General features: G+C 38.7%; 1 protein-coding gene across 1 annotated transcript in view; it reads left to right on the forward strand.

The window, feature by feature from the left end:
* The window catches only part of ANKAR (ankyrin and armadillo repeat containing), an 82,860-nt gene that overhangs the window by 8,701 nt on the left and 50,939 nt on the right, over positions 1-23,220 (forward strand). The window contains exons 3-7 of the mRNA XM_004701488.3: positions 4,101-4,264; positions 4,872-4,975; positions 14,184-14,364; positions 16,977-17,196; positions 21,881-22,082. Coding sequence (XP_004701545.1) covers positions 4,101-4,264; positions 4,872-4,975; positions 14,184-14,364; positions 16,977-17,196; positions 21,881-22,082 — 871 coding nt within the window. The remainder of the gene's footprint in view (positions 1-4,100; positions 4,265-4,871; positions 4,976-14,183; positions 14,365-16,976; positions 17,197-21,880; positions 22,083-23,220) is intronic.

Below are 23,220 nucleotides of genomic sequence, written 5' to 3' on the forward strand. Positions count from 1 at the left end.
TCCTTGACAGTTTCGATCTTTTCTCCATTTATCATCATGATGCTCCTTGGCCTAGTTGTGAGGATTGTTATTTTCTTTATATTGAGATGTAATCCAGATTGAAGGCTGGAGTCTTAGATCTTCATCAGTGTTTCAGATCATCTTAGTTTTCAGCCAGCGGGGTTGCATAACGTGCATATCACGGGTTCTCCGTGAGTCTTCATTCAAACCCATTGCTGCAGTCGTCTTCACAGAGTCCCGCTCCTTTGACATGTGTTCGTCATGCAGACAGAATAAATGTGGTCAAAGGATACAGTCCTGGCACGAACTTTTCCTGACTGTAGACCATGTTTCCCTCGTTCTGTCCAAATGACTACTTCTTGGCCTATCTACAGGTTCCACCTGAGAGGAATGAAGTGTTTCAATGTTATCCCTAGTCCGTTATGATGTGGGTCCCTTTGCAGCGCCAATGAAACACACACCTGTTTATGGTGTTCTCTGTTTCATCCAAGAGTCACCTGACATCATTTCCCTTGCAATTCTATCAGTTCTTTGAACCTTGTTTTCTCCCAACCTCTCAGTGCAGCTTGAACATCTTCCTTCAGTACCACTAATTCTCGAACATTTGCTGCCTCCTTAGATGGTTCAACATCGATCTATTTTTGTTGTTGTCAAAGTGACTGTGTCTCCTCTATCTTTTCCTGCTTCCTACATTGCTCAGTAGTTCCCCATTGAATCTTTCAACACTGCAATTTGAAGCTTAAACTTTTTTCTTCATTTCTTTCAGATTGACATATACCGAGCATATTCTTTACCTTTGGTTTCCTAACTCTAGGTCTTTGCATATTTTATTATAATACTTTACTTTGCCTTCTCAAGCTGCCCTTTGAAATCATGGGTTGGGCTGTTAACCACCAGCCAGCTCTGCAGGAGGAAAGCAGGGCTTTCTACTCCCGTTAACAGTTAGAGTCTCAGAAACTCAAACGGGCAGGTAAAGCCTGTTCTGTTGGGTCGCTATGAGTCAGAATTGACCCCAGGACTGTCAGTTCAGCTTTTTACTTAGTTCATCTCTTAATCTTATTCCTTTCTTCTTTTGCTTCAGCTTCTATTGCAAGTATAAATGTGTTCTGACATCCATTTTATTCTCTCCTGTCTTTATCTTTTTAATGACCTTGTAGTGTCTTTCTGTATGGTATCCTTCCAGTGTTACAATCACTCGCTGCCTCGAGTCAATGACAGGATAGAACTGCCCCTTGAGTGTTTGAGACTGTAACTATTTATGGGAGTAGAAAACACCATCCTTCCCCCATAGGGCCGCTGGTGTTACCAAACCATGACCTTGTGGATCAAAGCCCAAACACATAACCGCTACACCACTAGAGGTCCCTAATGTAGGCTTGCCTAATTATTACACAAAAATTGTCCTTCTTGTTAGAAGTATTTAACATGGAAAGATGATAATAATGCTGGTGTTAGGTACCATCGGGTCTGTCTGACCCATAGCAACACTACACAACAGAACAAAACACTGCCTGGTTCTGCACCATCCTCACAATGGTTCCTATGCCTGAGCTCATAACTGCAGGGCCTTCCTCTTTTTTCACTGCCGCTCCACTTTACCAAACATGATTTCCTTATCCAGGCCCTGGTCGCTGCTGACATCATGCCGCAAGTATGTAAGATGAAGTCACCCCATCCTTGCTTCTAAAAAGTACTCTGGCCATACTTCTTCCAAGATAGGTCAGTCCATTTAGCAGTCCATGGTACTTTCAATATTCTTCAGCACCACAGTTCGAATGCATCAATTATTTTTCTCTCTTCCTTACGCAATGTTCAACTTTCACATGCATATGAAGCAATGGAAAGTATCATGACTTGGGGAAGGTGCACCTTAGTGCTTGAAGTAACATGCTTGCTTTTCAATGAAGAGGTCTTGTGCAGCAGATTTACCTAATGCAATGTGTCTTTTGCCTGCTATTTCCACAAGCATTGATTGTGGATTCAAGCAAGATAAAATTCTTGACCATTTCTATCTTATATCCATTTATCATGATGTTACCTATAAGTCAAGTTGTGAGGATTTTGATCTTCTTTACACTGAATCCTAATCCATACTGAAGGCTTGATCTTAATCAGCAAGTGCTCCCAGTGTTCCTCACTTTCAGCAAGCAGGGTTGTCAGGTACATATCACAGGTTGCTAATAAGCCTTCCTCTAATCCTGACGCTGCACCCTTCTTCATATTATCCAGTTTAGCTGACAATTTGCTCAGCATACAGACTGAATAAGTATGAAGAGAGGATTCAACCTTGATGCACCTTCCCTGATTTTAAACCATGCAGTATTCCCTTTCACACAACTGCCTCTTGATCAATGTACGAGGTCCTCATAAGCACAATCAAGTGTCCTGGAATTCCCATTCTCCTCAAAGCTATCCATGGTTTGTTATGCGCCACCTGGTTGAATTCCTTGGCATAGTCAATAAAACACAAATAAACATCTTTCTGGTATTCTTTGATTTGAACCAAGGTCAATCTGACATCAGCAATAATAGTCCTTGTTCTAAGACCCTTTCTGAATCTAACCTGAACCTCTGGCAATGTTCTACTGCAACCATTGTTGGATATCTTCAGCAAAATTTTACTTGAATGTGATAACAGTGATATTGTTCTATAGTTTGAGCATTTGTTGGGTCACCTTTGGAATGGGTACAAATGTGGATCTCTTCCAACCAATTGGTCAAGTAGTTGTATTCCAAATTTCCTGGCATAAACGAGTAGTGTTTTATCAGCTTGTTCAAACATTTCAATTGGTATCCCATCAATTCCTTAAGTCTTTGACTCATGCATCCAGTGCAGCTTGAACTTCCTCCTTCAGTACCATCAATTTTTGCTCATATGCGACCTCCTGAAATGGTTGAATGTCAACTAATTCTTTTTGGTACAGTGACTCTATTCTTTCAATCTTCTTTGGGTGCTTTCTGCATCATTCAGTATTTTTTCCCGTAGAATCTTTTGATTGCAACTCGAGGCTTGTATTTTTTTTTCTTGAGTTCTTTTGATTTAAGATATGTTGAGTATGTGCTTTTTGGTTTTCTAATTCTAGGTCTTTGCATATTTCATTATAATATTGTATTTTGCCTTCTTGCACTGCCCTTTGAAATTTTCTGTTCATCTCTTTGACTTCATAATTACACTCAAAACCAAACTCACTTCCATCTAGTCAATGCTGACTCAGAGTGACCGCTGGGGGTTTCCAAGACTATACCTGTTTACAGGAGTAGAAAGCCCACTCTTTCTCCAGAGGAGCTGCTTGTGGTTTTGAACTGCTCACCAGGAGGATCGTCACTCAATGCTAACCACTATACTAGTGATGTTTAGTCAATAGCACTGCCAGGTAAACTATTCCTTTCAGATTAGCATGCAATTTAAACATTTTCAATAGCATCCAAGCATATAGGTTTATTATTGTGGATTTTCTATGTAGATGGCAAGCCTTTAGCAGAAAATGACTGCAGATAATCCAGTATTAGTGATAATCCAGGATAGTGATAATTCAGACAGTGACAACTACTCATATATGTGAACTATTTAAAAATGGAATTGTAACGTTATTTGTCCTATGTGAGGAGGTACCTGGAACTGCAAAGGCCTTAGGATAGTATATCATTTTTTGGAACTTTGTACATCTTTTAAGTAGTTCCAGCAGCACTGAATGCATGAGTCAAAAACAAGACTCTGGGAATTGATGGAATAACAATGGAAATGTTTGAACAAGCTAATAAAACACTTACTCGTCTATGCCAGAAATTTGGAATACAACTACTTGGCCAACGTATAATGTTGTTTTACTTAAATTGCTTAAATCAAATATGACCAAATATTAACAATTCACTCTGCATAGTAAGATTAGGGTGTTATATCATTCTTTGTAACTATGTACATCTTAAATGTATTTTAATGCTTCAAACATTTGTGTACATTTAGTACAAATTAACAAATGTTCATATCAACAAGTGGAATTTTAAAAGTGTTTACATGAATGAGAATTTGGATCTCTAAAATATAATTGTTTACATGATGTTCACTTTTAAAATTCTAAAAATTGTTTTTATTTTTGGAGATGACAAGGTCAAAACAGAGCGAGAATTGCCTCCATTTATGTATGGAAAAGATTTTAAATGCCAGAATTTCCACTACAGAGAGAAACAATATTTTCATGTCCATGGAGGAATTGAATTTGACATCAGCACTCCCTCAATTGAAGAAGCTTTGGAAGAGTTTCAGGTTTCAATGATAGTAATTAATTAATTATTTTTGTTGTTTCACAAGTCTTGTTCTATTAGAATCTCTGTTGGTATCAGCACTAGGCAGCCCTTCAAATAATTATACCTAGAACTCAAAAGTGTATTTGTTTATTATTATTTAACACACAGTGTTAGTGTAACTATATATTAGGTATTGTGTTTGAAACCAGAGTTAAAATAACAAGATAACTCAAGTCACTATCCTCACAGAATTTACAGACTTCATATGTACCCAAGACTAGTTTATTGTGGTGCAGAATTCCCTGATCACTCACTACCTAAGTTCTTCTATTTACCTCATAGGATTCTAGAGCCTGGGAACAGTAGTCTTCATTTGAAATTTGGTATTAACATTAGATATTGCTATTGTCATTGCTTTTCTACCCTCTCTATATTATTTATCTTTCTTTAATTTTTTTCCTCTTTCCAGAAGTAAGAATTACTTGCTTGCTGATACTAACTATCAGGGTCTTGTGGAATACTATATTAAAATATTGTCATTTGCATGTATAAAGTTTCATCTAAAGGAAGCCTTAGTATTGTAAGTTTGCTTAAAGATGGTCTTTGTAACATAACTCATATTTTAGAATAATTTAGGAAAAATACAGGATTGTGCTGCTAATACTTTTGCAGAAGACTCAGGATACAAAGAACATTACTCAATACCAGTCATAGAGTGTAATGGAAAAAGGTAAGAAACTTTCAGTATTTATTCATAGTAGTTACAATTTATTGAAAATTAGGGACTGTGTAGCAGAGAAAAAGGATAATGTCAATATGCAAAGGCTAATTTAAAATCTGAGGATGGAGATGTAGAACAATAATCCCCATAAGTTACATACTAACTAAAGATGAAATGCTGTGCTTATTACTTCATGTGCTTTGATACATCATATGTAATAATCCTTAGCAATTGTTAATGCTTTTTTATAATTAACATAGCAGTTAAATAGGGGTGGAGTTGGGAATTAAATCTTATGCATCAACTGAAAAACAAGATTCAGAATGTATTATTTGTTTCTACTTTTTAAAATCTGACTTAAAACCACTTCTTCAACCAGCTCTTGTTATAGCTGTATCTTTTGGAGCAGAAATATGTTTCCTAGTATTAAGAGAATATTGTGTATGTTACATTCTTGGTTTCTCATATCCTGGACACTAACTTGAAAATATGGGCTTTGTAGTTCCTTAGGTTGTAGATAGAGGTTTGAGATGTAAATGTATTGTGGCAGTTACATAACCTCCTATCAACTTGAAGGGATGGAGTCTAGCCTGTCAATCAGGTCGCAACTTGATGACCTCATTTGGAGGCGGCACAGATAAATAGCTCACTGGAGGCCAGATACACACTGTCTGCTTGGCCCTCTTGATGACAAGACACATGGAACTATGCTAGAGCTCTGGAACTGGAGGAGCCACATGGAGACCCATGCCAGCGCTGAGATGCTTCTACTACCACTGAATCCACAAGACTTTCCACCCACTGGCCTATGATCTTCTTGCATTCGGCATCATTGCATGTGTTTCATGAGTCTGAAGAAGAATTTATAGACTGGTATCAAACATATGGGTGAATATCAGATTTATGGACTTGATCTGGACTGGGCTTGGATGTTTTCTTAATATACAGTTACTCTTTGATATAAAGTTCTTTATTACACACATATGAGTGTCTCTAGATTTGTTTCTCTAGTCTACCCAGACTAACACATTATGGTACTGGGAGTCAGATACTAAAGAAACAAATCATGAAGATGTAGAGTGGATGCTTTTTTGACCCCTGCCTCATGGTGGTTTTTATTCTTTGGCTAGCCAGAGGTCAGATATGTCCATGCAGTTTACTGGGTGGTTTTCTGGAAAGAATATGGGAAGTTAAACTTTAGACCATTTTCTTTGGTTGTTGCTTTTGGTTATTCCTGTTTGAAATGGCAAAAATGAATGTTGTTAATATGTATTTTGAGCTCAGGGATAGAAATTGATGTTTGAATTTCTCAGAGACCAAGCTGCTTAGTGAAAATGGCTGACAGAATGCCTGGGCCTGGCTTGATTCAGTCAGAGGCCTAACCAGACTTCATATCAGTGGAATAGTTCAGATAAGGATTAAGATAAAATAGATAAGGATAGAACTTCATTGTTTTAAGAATTTAATTTAGGATCTGGCTTTACTTGGTTTATACTGTTTTCTTTTGCCTATTGTTATTGATATAATGATTGATAGAAATGCTTATTGGGAAGTAAAAATAGAGAGCCTGTAATCCCACTTGCCTTAAGACATTTAAATTGGCATTTAAATGGGTTAAGACATGCCTGCAAAGAAGGCTCTGTAAAGATAAGCCAGTGTCTTTCTTTTTTCCAGTCATTTTATTGGGGGCTCATACAACTCTTACCACAATCCATACATACATCCTTTGTGTCAAGCACATTTGTACATTTATTGCCATCATCATTCTCAAGACATTTGCTTTCTACTTGAACCCTTGGTAACAGCTCCTCCTTTTCCCCCTCCCTCCTTTTCCCCCCTCCTTCATGAACCCTAGATAATTTAGAAATTACTATTATTTTGTCATATCTTACACTTTCCAACATCTCCCTGCACCCACTTTTCTGTTGTCTGTCCCCCTTTCTGCTGTCTGTCCCCCGGGGAGGAGGTTATATACAGATCCTTGTAATTGGTTCCCGCTTTCTACCCCACCTCCTGGTATTGCCACTCTCACCACTGGTCCTGAAGGGATCATCTGTCCTGGATTCCCTGTGTTTCCAGTTCCTATCTGTACCAGTGTACATCCTCTGGTCTAACCGGATTTGTAAGGTAGAATTGTCCACCCAGTGTCTTGAGTGCAGGATGAAGAGACTTGTCTAGGGGAAGATTGACAGATTGAAGGGGGGAAAAAGAACCCTTTGGATTTTTGAATTTTGAACTCATGGTTTGTGTCAGAAGCTGGAAAATATCTTTGAGCCATGAAGAAACTCCTCTTTAGGACTGAACATTAAATGGAGTCTGTAGGCAGGCTGAAATGCTTGCTAGGTGACCACCTGGATCCACTTGTTGAGTGGAAATGAAACAGCAATAAAGAGACAGGATAGGATGAGTCTGGCCACTGATACCTGTGGACCTGGTTCGCAGGGAATAGAGGAGAAGACGAGAGTGGGCTGACTGGTCTGAAGTTCATGACCTAGCACAAAGGGGCTAGGGTTGTTGAGAATTTGTGATGGGGCTCCTGGTCTAAAGGCATGGCAGCCAATTGTCACCCTGGTGAGGCTAAGTGAGGAAGCCCACATTGAGTTGACCAGAACCCAACCAGATGAAGAGAAGATTTTTGAGCCTGTGAACTGGTGCATATTGCTGCTTACTTAATGGATGGCCTGTCCTGATTTGACTTAGCTTATGGATGCAGACTTCACAAGGTTCCAACTAGAATGAAAATTCTTCTCATCAAAGATTAGGATTGTCTCCTCAGAGAACTGGTTTGATACTCAACATTGAGCAGATAAAGGCATGAAGTGGCTGGCTTACAAACTTTCATAGTTGGGGGAATATGTTCATAGAATTATGTTGTAGGTGTTTACAGAAGTATAGAATATCTTTGTTCTGTTCAATTATAGAATGTTTAAATGAATGTGGCACATTTTTAATTGTATGCATCTTAGTTTGATTTTATTATTGTTTTGTTACAAATTATGGATGGCTAAAGAGTTGTGTAAAAGTGTCAAGTTGACAAGAGGTGGTCTGTGGCAGTTACATAGTCTTCTGTCAACTTGTGAAGGGGTAGAGTCTAGTCTGTCAATCAGGTCATAGCTTGATGACCTCATTTGGAGGCACCACAGATAAATAGCTCACTGGAGGCCAGATACTTTCTCTGTCTGCTTGGCATTCTTGATGACAAGAAACATGGAGCTATGCTAGAGCCCTGGAGCTGGAGGAACCACATGGAGATCCACGCCAGCGCTGAGATGCTTCTACCACCACTGGATCCACAGGACTTTCCACCTACTGGCCTATGATCTTCCTGCATTCAGCATCATTGCATGTGTTTCATGAGTCTGAAGAGGAATTTATAGATTGCTATCAGACCTATGGGTGAATATCGGACTTATGGACTTGATCTGGACTGGGCTGGGATGTTTTCTTAATATGCAATTACTCTTTGTTATAAAGTTCTCTATTACACACATATGAGTGTCTCTAGATTTGTTTCTCTTGTCTACCTGGACTAACACAAGTATATTGAAGATTTTGGTTGTTTTGTTTTAAGGATAGGGCCAAGAGATAAGTGCAAGAGGAAATGGAACCCAGCAAAGGATACTGAGGTGGAAGACTAGACGTAGATGAAAACAAAGAGATGATAATATTATAAAAGCCAAAAATTAAGAGAATTTTATGAATATAGAAGGAAATAACATCACAAAATACTGTACAGAAAAAGGTCAAGTAAATTTGAGACTAAAAAGAGTTCTCTAACTTTAGAAATGCATTGGGGAGAAAATTTCAGTGGGGTTGTGATTTTGGAAGTGTATTTACAGTTGATTGGTGAATAAAGTTGGAAAGAATAAATTGGAAGTAAAGAAAAAAAATCCCAGAATTATCTATTTCTTTAAAGACTCCCAGCAGTGAGAAGAATAAGAGAAATAATGCAAAAAGGAAGTATGATAAAGGGTAAGAGGTGGATATTTGATATGAATGGTTAATGTTTGACATCTGATTTGATCCTCTTTTTAACACATCTCAAAGTACTAGCACTTGAAAAAAAAATGTGAAGGGGAAATACATGTGGATAAAGCCTCTGGTGAACTCCCCTGAAGACAGGCCAGGGATGTGAATGGCCTTCCTATCACACAAAGTGCACTGGAAAGTGGATTGGGACAGATGTAACTAGGTTAAAATCCAGTACCCATCACTTGATCTCCCTTTTGACATATTTTAAGGTTGTTCTAGTTTCTAATATTTTCTGCTTTCTTTCCACCTGGAATTTCCCTGTCTTATTTTGTTATTGTTCATAGCCTTTTTGACTCATTGTTTTGTATATTTCTAAATGTTTTTCGGTGTTTGAAATCCAGGATGAGTGAATAGAAAGAGACAGTAATTGGATTGAGAATTCCTTGATTGAGGGAAAGTTGGGGGTAAATGAGGAGCTAATAATAAGGAGTTATTATTATGGAAGAAAGAAGGAAAAAATGTTTTAAAACTAATTGTGGTCATGATTGAACAACACTACTTGATATAAATGAAATACTGAATTATATTATGTTTGGACTGTATCCCAATACAACGGTTTAAGTAAATAAATAGATATATTAATACAAAATAAAATTAGATAAAAAACATAAAAGGAGGAAAAGGTTGGCTCTTTCCATTTAAATCTCCTTGGGTTTACACATAGTCCTTGAACGAATGTCAGAAGGCCATGTGGCTAATGACCCCCATGATTTGGAAGGGTACTAAACAGCAGATGTAAAGCCTCTGAAATGTACAGGTGTTAATACATTTCCCTGGAGGTGTCATCTCTCACTCAGGGGTCCTTGGGAACCTTGATTTTCAAAGGTTCTGGCAAGCTGGTGGAGAAGTCCTGATTCTGAGAATGCGAGGGAGTAGTTGGGATGAACACTGTTCTTAGTGATAGGTTGTTGTTTGGAGAAATATGGTGGGTGTAAGCCCATTGTCATGTCACTGAAAGTGATTTAGTTACATTGTTGCAACGGCATGTCATAGTGGAATTGTTTCTCTAGCTTCTGACTAATGCATAGCATTTGGCCATTGGCATTGTTGAATGGAAAGTATACAAGTCTAAATCTGCAGCAGATTAACCTAATGCAATATATCTTTTGTTTTTGGACTGCTGCTTCCACAAGCACTGAATGTAGATCCAAGAGAAAATCCTTGACAATGTCAACCTTTTCTTCATTTATCATGACGTTGGTCCAGTTGTGAGGAGTTTTGTCTTCCTTACATTGAGTTGTAATAGAGTAAGAGTAAAATCCACAAGCAGCATAACACTAAGTATCTTACTATTTTAACTAATTTAACAACAAATAGAGAAACTTTAGTTCCCTATATAATCTACACCACTTAATTACTCATGAGAGTTCCAGGGGTGTCATGGGACTCAGCTACCAAGAGTCCCCTGCATGTTCCTTCCTCGCGGCCCCGCTTCCCTGTGATCACCAGTCACTAGGCTCCCTGGTCCCAGGAATTCCAATGCAGGCAACACAACAGGAGTACCGTTGTTGTCTGTTCCTTCATATTTATTCACTTCTGACATTAGAGTCTGTTCCACTTTACCTCCAACCATGCCTAGACATTGAAACCCTACACTCATTTGGGGCTTAGGTTGGAACCTCTCACAATATGATAATAATAATCACAGTAATCATAGTAAATGCCACAATCTGAAATCCAGTGATTTGGCAGTCCATGTAGTAGAAGAACTTCAAGAAGGATGATCAAGATGACAATTACTGGGAACTAATAGGCCAAATGATACAGGTATTAAAATGCCCTATTTTGGGGGAAATATTCCAGCATCATGACTGGGTTACAGAGATTGGGAGGCAAGTCAGAAATCAGTTTCATATGACAGTGGCATATCATGGAAATGTGGTGCTAACTGCTATCCACTATAATCCCTAACCTAGAGCAGATTCCCACACAGAAAAATATCAACTGATCATGAGTTCGGTAAGCGCAATTGTACAGTTAAGATACATAAAGATTATAATAAAGTCATACAGCATGAGAGAAATATGAGAGAGTAAAATAAAGAAGTCAAACACATTTTATAATAGCATGCTCACCTCCTGGATGGCCATGATCTTACCAGTCAGATCCATACACATCGTGGGCTAAAAAGGCCGGAGGTGAGGTGGGGGACCACCTCTGGCCGGCCCAACTTTATTGATAACCAAGGCTTATATCTACTAAGGGGCATGATTACAGGCAACCACACATGTCACAGGAAGGGGCAGTACAACAGGCATACAAGCAATAGGAGGGGGATATACAATGGGCATAGGCGTAGCAGGAAGGGAATGAACTAGGGCTGTACACATGATAGGAAGGGGAGGATCTAGAGGCATATGTGTGACAAGATGGGCGGACCCTAGATTCATGATGGTGGCCTAACCTTAGCCACCCTTCAGTGGGCTTGACCTCTCTGGGGTCTCCTACAAGGAAACGGTCAACTACTATCCTTATCAGAAAGGAGTGGGTCCTACTTGTTGTGGGATAAATGGTGGTGACTGCTTGCTCTGGATGGCTGATAACCTACTTCTGTTGACCTCCATGTGTATAGTCATTTGCCACATGTAGCAAGCAGCTAAGTTTGACATATATTTAGGGGAGACAACTTGGGAGAAATCTTTCTGTTTCCCATAGAGGGAGTTATTTTAAAAGTGAGACTACCCACAGTTGCTGTGAATGACCACATTTCAGATATTGAAAAAGTGCAATGATGTGTATCTGGACTCCCTGCTGAAATATATAGCCACTCACCACTTAACGTTGACCATCTGATCCTTCCAGTAATCATTCCTGACATGACTCAGTAATCATTCATGCACTTGGCCTCCAGAATTCAACTCTGGGAGTCACAAAATTGTTTTGTCAGACTCTCCAGGTTCAGAAACCTTCCCAACATGATTTCTGGGTAAGAATGATGGGTTATGGGTACTGGATTTGTATTAGATGACTAGAGTGGGTTTCTACAAGAAAGCTCTCTTGTTGGTTGTATTTACAAATGTTTCACTGCATGAAAGAAATGATCGAAGATGGTCATCACAGAATATCATGTTCCCTCCATGCCCCAAAGGTGGCCAGTAGTTCCTGTTCTCGGTAATTTACCACAACCAAGCCCCGAAGTTGTTCGTGAAGAGGCAGGGGTGGCCGGCACTGGGAATCTCTTGAAGGAGTATAATACAGAGATGGAAAGGACGGGATTAGTGTGTTCTACCATGCCTACACCCATGGAAGCAGGCTTGTGAGCTCTGGGATACATACTTGGGGTACCAAGTCCTTTCAGTGTGTGCAGTTGGGTGTGGACTAGGTAGAGCTGCACAAGGCTGAAGAGTCGATCACCACTGTGATTTGAAGGTCGTAGAAAGCCATTTATTTAGTTAGGAGTCAGTCAAACCTGTTCCTCAATTACTATTGAAGGACAGTAGGCTAAGCAAATCCCTATTTTCAAATTTGCCAGTTTTAATGGAAGGTATGCACAAGGCTATTTGACTCTTCATCATCTCAGGTGATTCTTCCTGATATTTGCCCTTTTCTTTCCTACTGGGCTAGATTGGCTTTCTGTTCAAGGATCTGTTAGCGACTTTGTCCACTTTTAGCCTAGTGATAACCACATTGCTGGGGTGAATGCCCATGTGGACAGATGTGCTGTTAGCTTTATTTAATGTGGATGGCATATTTCTTCCCGTAAACCTGGACCACTTCACCAATTCACTGACCTTTGTAGTGTCCCCACACTACATGAACTTCATCATGCTCGCAGATGGGCGTGGAACAAATGAACATTGTATTTTTGTCTCAGTTCCTTGGAAAGAGGGGAAGACATAATCATCCTGGGAACGTGGGAAGGTGCATTGAAATGCCTTTTCCGGGTTTTGCTCCGGTCCGAAGTCATAAAGGGATTGAACTTCATTTTGGCTGCTGCTCCTTCAGCGAAGGCCCCCAAAGGGAAAAGGGCAAATCCCTGTTGGGATAAGTGCTATCCCCACAAGTCGTGACCCCGTTGGACTGCACTGGGGCTAGGTGGAGGTGATGACAGCCTTTAGTTTCCCTTCTGAAGTGAGAAGGATTTAGGTAGGACGAGTGACCCCCACTAGGATGAACAGATCTTTAAGCATGCCTCCATCCATGCACTGCAGTCTACTGCACTCAGAAAGGTATTGCCTTCACAAACCTATTGGGCAGAGTGATTTTCCGTGGAACTTCTGGCAGGGAGTTCTTTTGGCACAAGGTCCTTGGTCCACTTCCCTAAAAATGTACACAATGGACCAAATTTCTCAGCACCTTTCAGAGATTTGATAGTCCCTGAAGATGACAAGGCATAAGAAGAACGTTTTCCTTGTCAAGAATGTTGTATTTGTTGTAATAAACAGTTCTAGTATAACTAAATCCAGGTGACCTTACGAGATATCCCATTGGCAGAAGGAACATCAGCCCCTTAAGTGCTCCCTGTTGAAATCCAGGAATGGAGAAAGAAACTCTAATAGACAGTAGTGGGAAAGGTCAGCATTTTCCTCTCATGATGAGAAGTGATATCAAGAAGCAATTTGACATTTTTGTCACTGTTTCATTTCAGAGTGATAAGGGCATAGAGCTGTGGCAAACCCCACTTACGTCCAGGGACTTGGGGTGGACATGGTGCGTGGGGTATTTCTTTGTGGGCTTACTGCTGCAGGGAGGAAGACCCAAGGAACCTTCACCCAAAGCAGTATCCATGGACTTTTCTAGGCTAGACACAAGGTAAAGTCTTGAAAAAGAAAGTATAGACTAGATTAAAAGAGTCAATACTCAAGTCATTTCCTAAGAGGATGAAGTAAGTATATGAAAGTCAATGGTTGGAGGGGAAACCTAGATTTTTTTCAAGAAGATTTGGGGCATCCAGGGATTTCTTTAAGCAGGACCTCTGCTCACTGGCACCAAAAAAAATAGAGCCAATTCAAAGAGCGAATATAGTGATAAGTATAATATAAAGGCTGGATAAGTAATAATTAGCAACCATGTAATTAAAGTACATATTATAGATACAAGTTTAAACTACATTTTTGTATTTAGCTGTTATATAACATAAAGTTTTGCCAGGATCAAACACCTGTAAAAATGTTCGATAAAATGGGGAAAAAAGTAATAAATCACTTAAAAGTTATAAAATTTAATCTTTTTAAAATCTCTACAGCTACTATGTGATCTGTTTTGAACTTGAAGTGTTCTATCAGCAACTATATAAGACACAGTGGTGGGGAGCCATAAACGAAATAGTGAACATTCTGAGACCAAAAAGACTTCCATTGACAGATGCTCAATTACATGACCAATTTAAGAAAAAATTTGGTTTCAAAAAAGCTATGAAATGCAAGGTATTTTAGTAATTACCATATAATTCAGTTTAAGAAAAAAATGTTATATATGTGTGTGAGTGAATGGGGGAACTTCATAATTCATAGAAAAGTCCTGCAAGATTGATGATCTACAAGTAGATGCATGGATACATATGGATACCAAATGTATTTGAGAAGGAGAGGGGGAGTATACTTACAAATACATATTTGTTTGACAGAGGATATTTGTACATTTGTACATGTGTATGTATCTTTACCCCAAATATATCTATGACAGGGCATACAGGGGGAAAAGTTATGAAAGCTTATCAAACATAACCAAACACCTTGAGAGGGAATGAGTCAATGGGCCTGTGTACTCAGGACCATGGTCTCATTGAACACCAAGGTCAATTGGCATAACATAGTCCCTGAAGACAATGTTATACAGTACATCATACATTGGTGAATAGTGATGTTGGTCTTAAAGGTTCAAGAGCAGTCATGTAAGATGCACCTAATGGTTTCTCCCTTTCCAGAGGAAAGAAGAACAATGAAAAGTGAATACACATAGAACAATTAGTCCAATAGACTACTGGACCATGTAAACACCACCAGACTACTGGACCATGTAAACACCACTCTACATAATTCTGAGACCAGAACGAGATGGTGTCCAACTACCGCTACTAACTTTTCTGAAAGAGATCTCCTTAGAAGACCCTGCATAAAAGGAGAGAAGTTTTTAGAACAAAATTCAAAATCATATGAAAAACCAGGCTGATAATTAAGACAGAGGCAGGTAGAATCTTCAAGACTATGCTCCTTAGGCACCTTTCAGGTCTGGACCTGAACTCACCCTAGGGCCCAAGTTTTAAACAACAACAGACAGGTCAATCAGGGGAGCAATGACATTAGGGAGATAGGCACACTTTAGAATAATCACCGCTTGATATTAAAAGGGCACCATTTACTAGTGGAAAAAGTTCAGAAGGGTTGGGAAAGAAAGGAATGGAAGGAGAAAAGAAGAAATGGATAAGCAATGTTACATGGTGAGGACGGCAATCAATGATGTGAAACAAAATATAAATTGTTGAATGGAAGAATTATCTGCCATGTAAACTACCCATTCACAATAAAATGCTTTTTCTTTAAATTCATAGAAAAATTGAATTGAGAGAAAGTGGAATTATCCCATGAATTTTAGGAATATATATATGTATATATATGTGTATAAATATATATATATGTATGTATATGTGTGTGTGTGTGTGTGTGTGTGTGTGTGTGTATATATATATATATACCCAAAGCAAAACTCACTGCCATCAAGTTGATTTTGACTCACAGTGACCCGATAGGGCAGAATTCCCCATACTATAAATCTTAAAGGGAGCAGACAGCCTCGTCTTTCTCCTGTGGAGTGGCTGGTGGGTGTGAACCACTGACTTTGTGATTAGCAGCCCAATGCATAACCTACTATGCCAACAGGAATATATATATGCATCCAGGTAGATTGTGAACCTAATGTTGGCACTGAAAACCCACCAGCTAGTGCTCAGGTGTATAATGAGCTATCTGCTCCTGTAAAAATTTACAGTTGGGGAAACTGAGTCACTATGAGTTGGAATTAATGTGATAAGAGTAGGTATATATAATCAACCTGTTTTCATTTCAAAAATAAACAAGTAAATAGCCTTTAATATAATCAAAAGTATAAAATGTTGAGTTATAAATTTCTGGAGGGATATAAAACAATCATTTAATGAACTAGACTATTTTCATTCTAATAATGGCTGATATTAATTTCTTATATTGTATGCCAGATACTATTACAAAGCCATTCAATAGCTCATAAGATAAAGTACAGTACTTGTAATGTTATCACTATTCCTATTTACAATGAGAAATTAGTTTGGCACAGAGTCAAAGATCTGACCCAGATCACACAGCTGGTAAAAGGCAAAACCAGATTGCAGTTCAGGCACTTCACCCTGAGAGCAAACCTAACACCTGAATCGATCGCTGTGTGTACGTCAAAGCTTTGACTTAGTGTCTCTGGAACTGAGAAATGAATGGGCCATTGGCAATTTCAAATATTTTTCTGGGGTATATTTACCATTTATTTGTTTTAATAGCTTCATAAGTTAAAAACGTTAAAACCTGTTAGTATAATTTTAAAATATGAAGTATATCAAACTGATGATACACCTCACCATTTTGAGACCTAGAGCAGAAGACTCACTATATTTCAATAGTTAGATGTTTCACATCTCTAGACTGGGAATCAATGATCTCTTACTGGAAAGCATTTCAGAGATACATGTTTTTAACCCAATATCCTATTGTAAAACGTCTCCAAAGAATGCTCCCTTATTTCTTCTAAAACGCGCGCGCACACACACACGCACAGAAAGAAAAGAAAGAGGAAGGAAAAGAAAAACCTTTCAAAAATATATTTTAAAGTTCTTGATATTTTTTGTATAGATCTAACAACTTTAATAATTACCAAGTGAGACATCTACATGTGGATTTTGTGAAATTCTTTGGTAATTGAGTTTCAATTAGTGCATGCCTTTATTTTTCATTATGCCAAAATTCAGGTGTATTTTTTTTCAAGAACCTAATTCTGACTTTTAAATTAATTTTAGAGTATCCCATTTGGTATGAAGTCTGCTGTGGAAAGGGGACTATGTGCTGTGTTCCACACATTTAGCCGTAAAACCTCAAGTTCCACGATCAATGTTTCAGATGAAGGAGGTTATGCTATTTTCCATCATGCTGCTCTCCACAACAGAGTGGCTATCATATGCCAACTGTGCAATGCTAATTTTAATGTCAACCAGAGACGCTTTATTATGTTCAGCCAAGGTACTAGCCAGGGTTTAAAACCTAAAACTGTTTCATATTATCTTTTAATTCAGCATTAAGAACGTATATTGACGTTAGAACAAGGTTACACTTTGTTATTGGTTGTCTAGTGAGTGGAAGTGTTCGGATTTTGAGGTCTGTGGCAGTGCACATGTGTCGAGTCCATTCAGGAAATGTATTTTATAGCATGCTCTTTTTGTTAGCAAAGGTGTCTCCACTCTTCCCCAGCTTCTGGCAATCCCTGGGAATAAAGCGTTGGCTTGTCAGGTGGCATTCTTGACAGGATTGGCTGGACAGAAGGAGTAAGAGGGGAGGAAGAATGGGAATCTGAAATAGGAGTTTTTAAAATAATAGATTCAGTGATAAAATTCACATATGAAAAACTCTCCCTTTTAAAGTGTACAGTGTAAAATGATTTTTAAAAATATGCACAAGAGGTTGGAAAGAGGGACCGATTAGGTTGGAAAGAGGGAACTGATTACAAGGATCTATATGTGACCTCCTCCCTGGGGGACGGACAACAGAAAAGTGGGTGAAGGGAGACATCGGACAGGGCAAGATATGACAAAATAATAATTTAGAAATTATCAAGGGCTCATGAGGGAGTGGGGAGGGGGCAGGGAGGGGAAAAAATGAGGACCTAATGCTGGGCACTTAAGTGGAGAGCAAATGTTTTGAGAATGACCAGGGCAATGAATGTACAAATGTGCTTTACACAATTGATGTATGTATGGATTGTGATAAGAGTCGTATGAGCCCCTAATAAAATGATTTTAAAAATATGCACAAGGTTGAGCAACCATCATGACTGTATAATTCCAGAATATTTTCATCTTCCCCCCAAAAACCACTTACTTATCAGCAGTCACTCCCCATTCATTCCTCCCCACAAATCCTGGCAACCAATCCACGATGTGCTGCTTTGGATTGGTTTAACCTGGATATTTCACAGAAGTGGGACTATGTGTTTGTCCTTTGGAATCTGGCTTCTTTCACTTAGCCTAATGTTTTCATGGTTCAACCATATTGTAGTGCATATCAATATATAAACAATTGTATTTTCACACACTAGTAATGAATAATTTTAAATACCAAAAGTTGTACACTGAAAACTACAAAGAATTGTGGAAAGAAAATAGAGAAGACCTTCACTAATGAGAAGCCAATATTGTTAAGATGGCACCAAATTGATCAACAGGTTCAATGCAATCCCTATCCATATCAATAACTCTATTGGAAATGTGTATGTATTATTACTAAGCCAACATGAAATAGTTCTGTCTGTGAGTTCTGACTAGTAGTTGAGAAGGCCGACTGTGATTGTCATGCCTAGATGGGTTAACCAAAAGTTACAATCACTACTACTTGATGTAAGCCTATCATCTATATCAAAACAGAATCATTTTGTACTTATTTGTGTTTATTATGAATAATTTAGAAAATTATTATATGTTAATCATAATTCTATGTGTATCCCTTTTAAAAAACAGAGTCATCTAAAATGGATGTGAAAAAAGAAAGAAATGGTAAGCTATAAGTAAAATATTTCATACATTTAAATAGACTACCAAATATGTTAAGACATAGTTTATGGTATGTAATCTAAAAAGTGATCGGGATCACAGTAGTGATACTTTGTATATATTTTGAAGTGTGAAATTTTTCTACTCATGGTTATTTATTGATATTCATCTTAAGCTGTGTGTGGGGGGGTGTTCTTTGCCTTTTCATTTAAAAGTTTTATTTTAAATTTGAAGATGTAAAGATATAGATCAAGAATTCAGAGACGAAATCAAGTCTATTGATATAATCTTAGGAATCAACAATTTAGAAGTGGTAAATAAAGTCAATAATAAGAATAAGAACAAGGTAGGGAACCAGTGGAGAGGTCTGAGGGGCCGGCCCCAATCCCAACTACTACGTAGACACCTGCCCCTCCCCCAGAAGAATTTATTTCAAAGGATGGCATTGAATCTGCAGCTCGGGGAAAGGGGCATATCTGATCAGAGCACATGGGAGCAGATGAAGGGGGAGGAGAAGAGAGTGGAGCACATCCTGGCCCACCAGGCCTTGAGGACAATGTTCCCAATTAGAGCAGCCAGTCCACAGAGAGGACCACATAGCCGGCCCCGCTATGAGACATGATGTCCCTCACTGACCCATAGCCCTACAGGCAACAACACAGGAGACACAGTGTGGGAATTGTACCTGATCTGATCCCTCCACACCTAAGTGAAACACTAAGGGGGTGCAACAGAACAGCAAGGGAATGAAACAGCGAGGTCCCCAGGGAATGCTGAAGGTGGACTTTGGGGCCAGGGGGTGGTGCCCCAACAGACTGGACTAGAAAACACTCCTAAAGGCCAATAAACAGTCCTTGAACTACATGCTTTTCTTTCTTGTTGTGTTTTCTTTTGTTTTGTTGTTATTGGTCTGTTGTTGTTGCTTTGTTGTATATTGTTGCTTGGTTTTGCTCTGTCTTGTTTTTGTGCATGTTATTATCTCTGCAGGTCTGTCTAAATAAGATAGGCTGGATGTACAATCTGGAGGAGAAAACAATGGGACCGACAGTTCCGGGGGGACATGGGAGAGGACGAGGTGGGGGGAAATGTAGTCATGTTAACAAACCCAGGGACAAGGGAACAACAAGTGATCCAAATCGGTAGTGAGGAGGGTGTAGGAGGTCTGGTAGGGCGTGATCAAGGGAATGTAACCAAGAGGAATAACTGAAACCCAAATGAAGGCTGAGCATGATAGTGGGACAGGAGGAAAGTCAAAGGAAATAGAAGAAAGAGCTAGGAGGCAAAAGGCATTTATAGAGGTCTAAATAAAGGCATGTACAAATGCAAATATAAATATATGAGGATGGGGAAATAGATCTATGTGCATATATTTATAGGTTTAGTATTAAGATAGCAGAAGGACATTGGGCCTCCACTCAAGTACTCCCTCAATGCAAGAATACTTTCTTCTATTAAATTGGCATTTTATGATGCTCACTTTCCCAACACAACCGCTGAAGACAAAGTGGGTGAATAAGCAAATGTGGTGAAGAAAGCCTGGCTATCAAAAGATATAGCATCTGGGGTCTTAAAGGCTTGAAGGTAAACTAGCAGCCATCTAGCTCAGAAGCAACAAAGCCCACCCACATGGAAGAAGCACACCAGCCTGTGTGATCACAAGGTGTTGAAGGGATCAGGTATCAGGCATCATCAGAACAAAAAATCTTATCATAGTGAATGAGGGGGGTTACTGTGGAGTGGAGACCCAAAGCCCATTTGTAGGCCACTGGACATCTCCTTACAGAAGGGTCTCGGGGAGTAGAAGTGCCAGTCAGGATGCGATGTAGCAACGAAGAAACATACAACGTTCCTCTAGTTCCTAAATGCTTCCTCCTCCCCCACTATCATGATCCCAATTCTACCTTACAAATCTGGCTGTACACTGGTACAGATAGGAAATGGAAACACAGGGAATCCAGGGCGGATGATCCCTTCAGGACCAGTGGTGTGAGTGGCGATACTGGGAGCGTAGAGGGAGGATGGGCTGGAAAGGGGGAATCAATTACAAGGATCTACATGTGACCTCCTCCCTGGGGGACGGACAACAGAAAAGTGGGTGAAGGGAGACATCGGACAGGGCAAGATATGACAAAATAATAATTTATAAATTATCAAGGGTTCATGAGGGAGGGTAAAAATGAGCTGATGCCAGGGGCTTAAGTGGAGAGCAAATGTTTTGAGAATGATGAGGGCAATGAATGTACAAATGTGCTTTACACAATTGATGTATGTATGGATTGTGATAAGAGTTGTATGACCCCATAATAAAACAATTAAAAAAAAGAATAAGAATAAGAAAAGTTTAAAAGGTCCCAGGTAGAACCCAAGTTTTATTTAGACATTAGGACAATGTGAAGTTCCCAAAGGAGACTTGAAAGGAGTAGTAAAAGAGGTAGATATAAAACAAGAAAGTACAATATCACATACACACAGAAACAAACAAGGAAAGAGTCTATTTCTAAAAATTAGAAAATATTCAATGATAGCAAGTAGTGTTGAATAGTGAGATGAAAACTGAAAAAAATATTAGATTTAGTGATACAGGGGCTTTTTATGAGCTATTACTTTTCACTGTTGAAAACCATCTCCTATAAAAGGGAAATTCATTTGAAAAAGAGACAGTTTCTTTTATTTTACCACAGCCTGCTTTTTATATAATTACTTACATTTTTAAGTAACACATGCATGTTAGTCTTCTAACATGATAGAGAATTATTGATATCAATAATCAGACTTCCCAAGTCAATAAGAAAGATTGGATTTCTTAGTTTCCTCCTCTGAGGGTTAATTTTGGGTCATTAATATCATATAATGCCACGTTCTGTTATAATGGGATTCCACACAGCAGGTCAATTCATAATTTGGTTTGTAGGCAATGTGAACAGCCAAAGTGGAAGTGATGTCCTTGCACACTTCATTAAAAATGTTCCAAGTCAGTCATTTCAGTTTTGGTGTTAATTAATGTTCAAGGGTAAAACTGGTGGAGTGTTATTTGTTAAAAAAAAAAAAAGTATTTAATATAAAAACCTGTTTTAATCTTGTGATTGTCATATTTTTCAAATGTGCCATGCCTTTTAAGGGTGTGACCTTTGACCACTGAAGAATTTGCCCACCTGTTCTAGGTCCAACCCCCCTACACTTGGCTGCACAGGCCTGCTCACTGGAAGCAACCATCTGTCTACTCTGTTTCAAAGCAGATTACTTGCTCTCTGAAAAAAGAGGCTGGATGCCGATCCATTTTGCTGCTTTCTATGACAATATCTGCATCATCATTGCTCTCTGTAGGAAGGATCCCAGTTTGCTCGAAGCTGAGGCAACAGCTGAGTAAGTTATTAATCACGTTTGTAGGAATACTCTTCCTGGTTTACCCCACAGATTGACACTAACAGGCAAATGCAGAATGGGTATGTTTTAAAAGGCTATCTGAGACTTACTTTCGGATAGCTTCTATCTCTTACCTTTATAATTTAAAAACACTGGACTTTCTGAAGGCATAAAAGCACAGTTTAGGGAGGTTTCCTAAGCTTGTAGCAGTAGTATGTTAAAGCACATATTAGTTTATCAGATGAAGTACTTAGTGCTCTGGAAGAAGTGAGCCTAGAGAAACAAAGTTTCTCCAGACGAAAGGGAGTAGGATTTGGTTAACAGAAGATAGACAACTAGAAGCATCCATAAAAGAAATACACTTAAAAATATTTTTTTAATCTTTGACACAGGATAATAACTTGATTACTATTTTAAATCTCTGGCAAGATTTAAGCAGAAGTTCTTTAATTCTGGTTTTCTCAGAAGATATAATTATTACATCTTTTCTATGAATAAATTAATCCTCCCTCTAGCAGAAACCAAAACCTCTAATACATTATTTGAATAATCCATTCTGAAAAAAATTAAGGAATGTGAAGGCCTGAGTTCAATTTCTGGTTCTGCCCCCACATGGCAATGCTACCTTGAGCAAAAGGGGAGTCTACAAGAGGAGAGTTGAAAAAGAGCAAATATGCAGACATGACAAACTATCTGTGGATGCAAAATGAAGGCATGGATTTTCCTAGAAGAGAATTAGCAAGTTTGAAATGTATATGTGGAACAGATGAGTGTGACCAGGCTAGTATGTATGAATATGGAGCATAGATGAAAGTATGACAAAGATCTGAGAGTTCACAACACAGGGTAATACATTAGGCTGTTGAAGTTTCTAACAATGAAAATAGACATGTTACTGAAACAATGGATGAGCTATAACACTGGAAATAGGCCCAAGCAGAGAGGAATAATGGAAATATGGCATTAGAAATATAATTTCATAGCAATTTTTCAAGTAAGGAAGATTAGAATGATGGTGTTAGAAACAGAAATAATCTGTATCCCTACATTGAGTAGGCCAAAAAAGGCAAGTAGAAAACAGTTAAAATAGCAAAGGGAGTTAAAATACATTTATCCACAAAAGAGTAGCCCAAGGCTC

Source organism: Echinops telfairi, unplaced genomic scaffold (assembly GCF_000313985.2).
Source record: "Echinops telfairi isolate 266 unplaced genomic scaffold, ASM31398v2 ScPeMD7_3;HRSCAF=10, whole genome shotgun sequence".
Classification (NCBI taxonomy): Eukaryota; Metazoa; Chordata; class Mammalia; order Afrosoricida; family Tenrecidae; genus Echinops; species Echinops telfairi.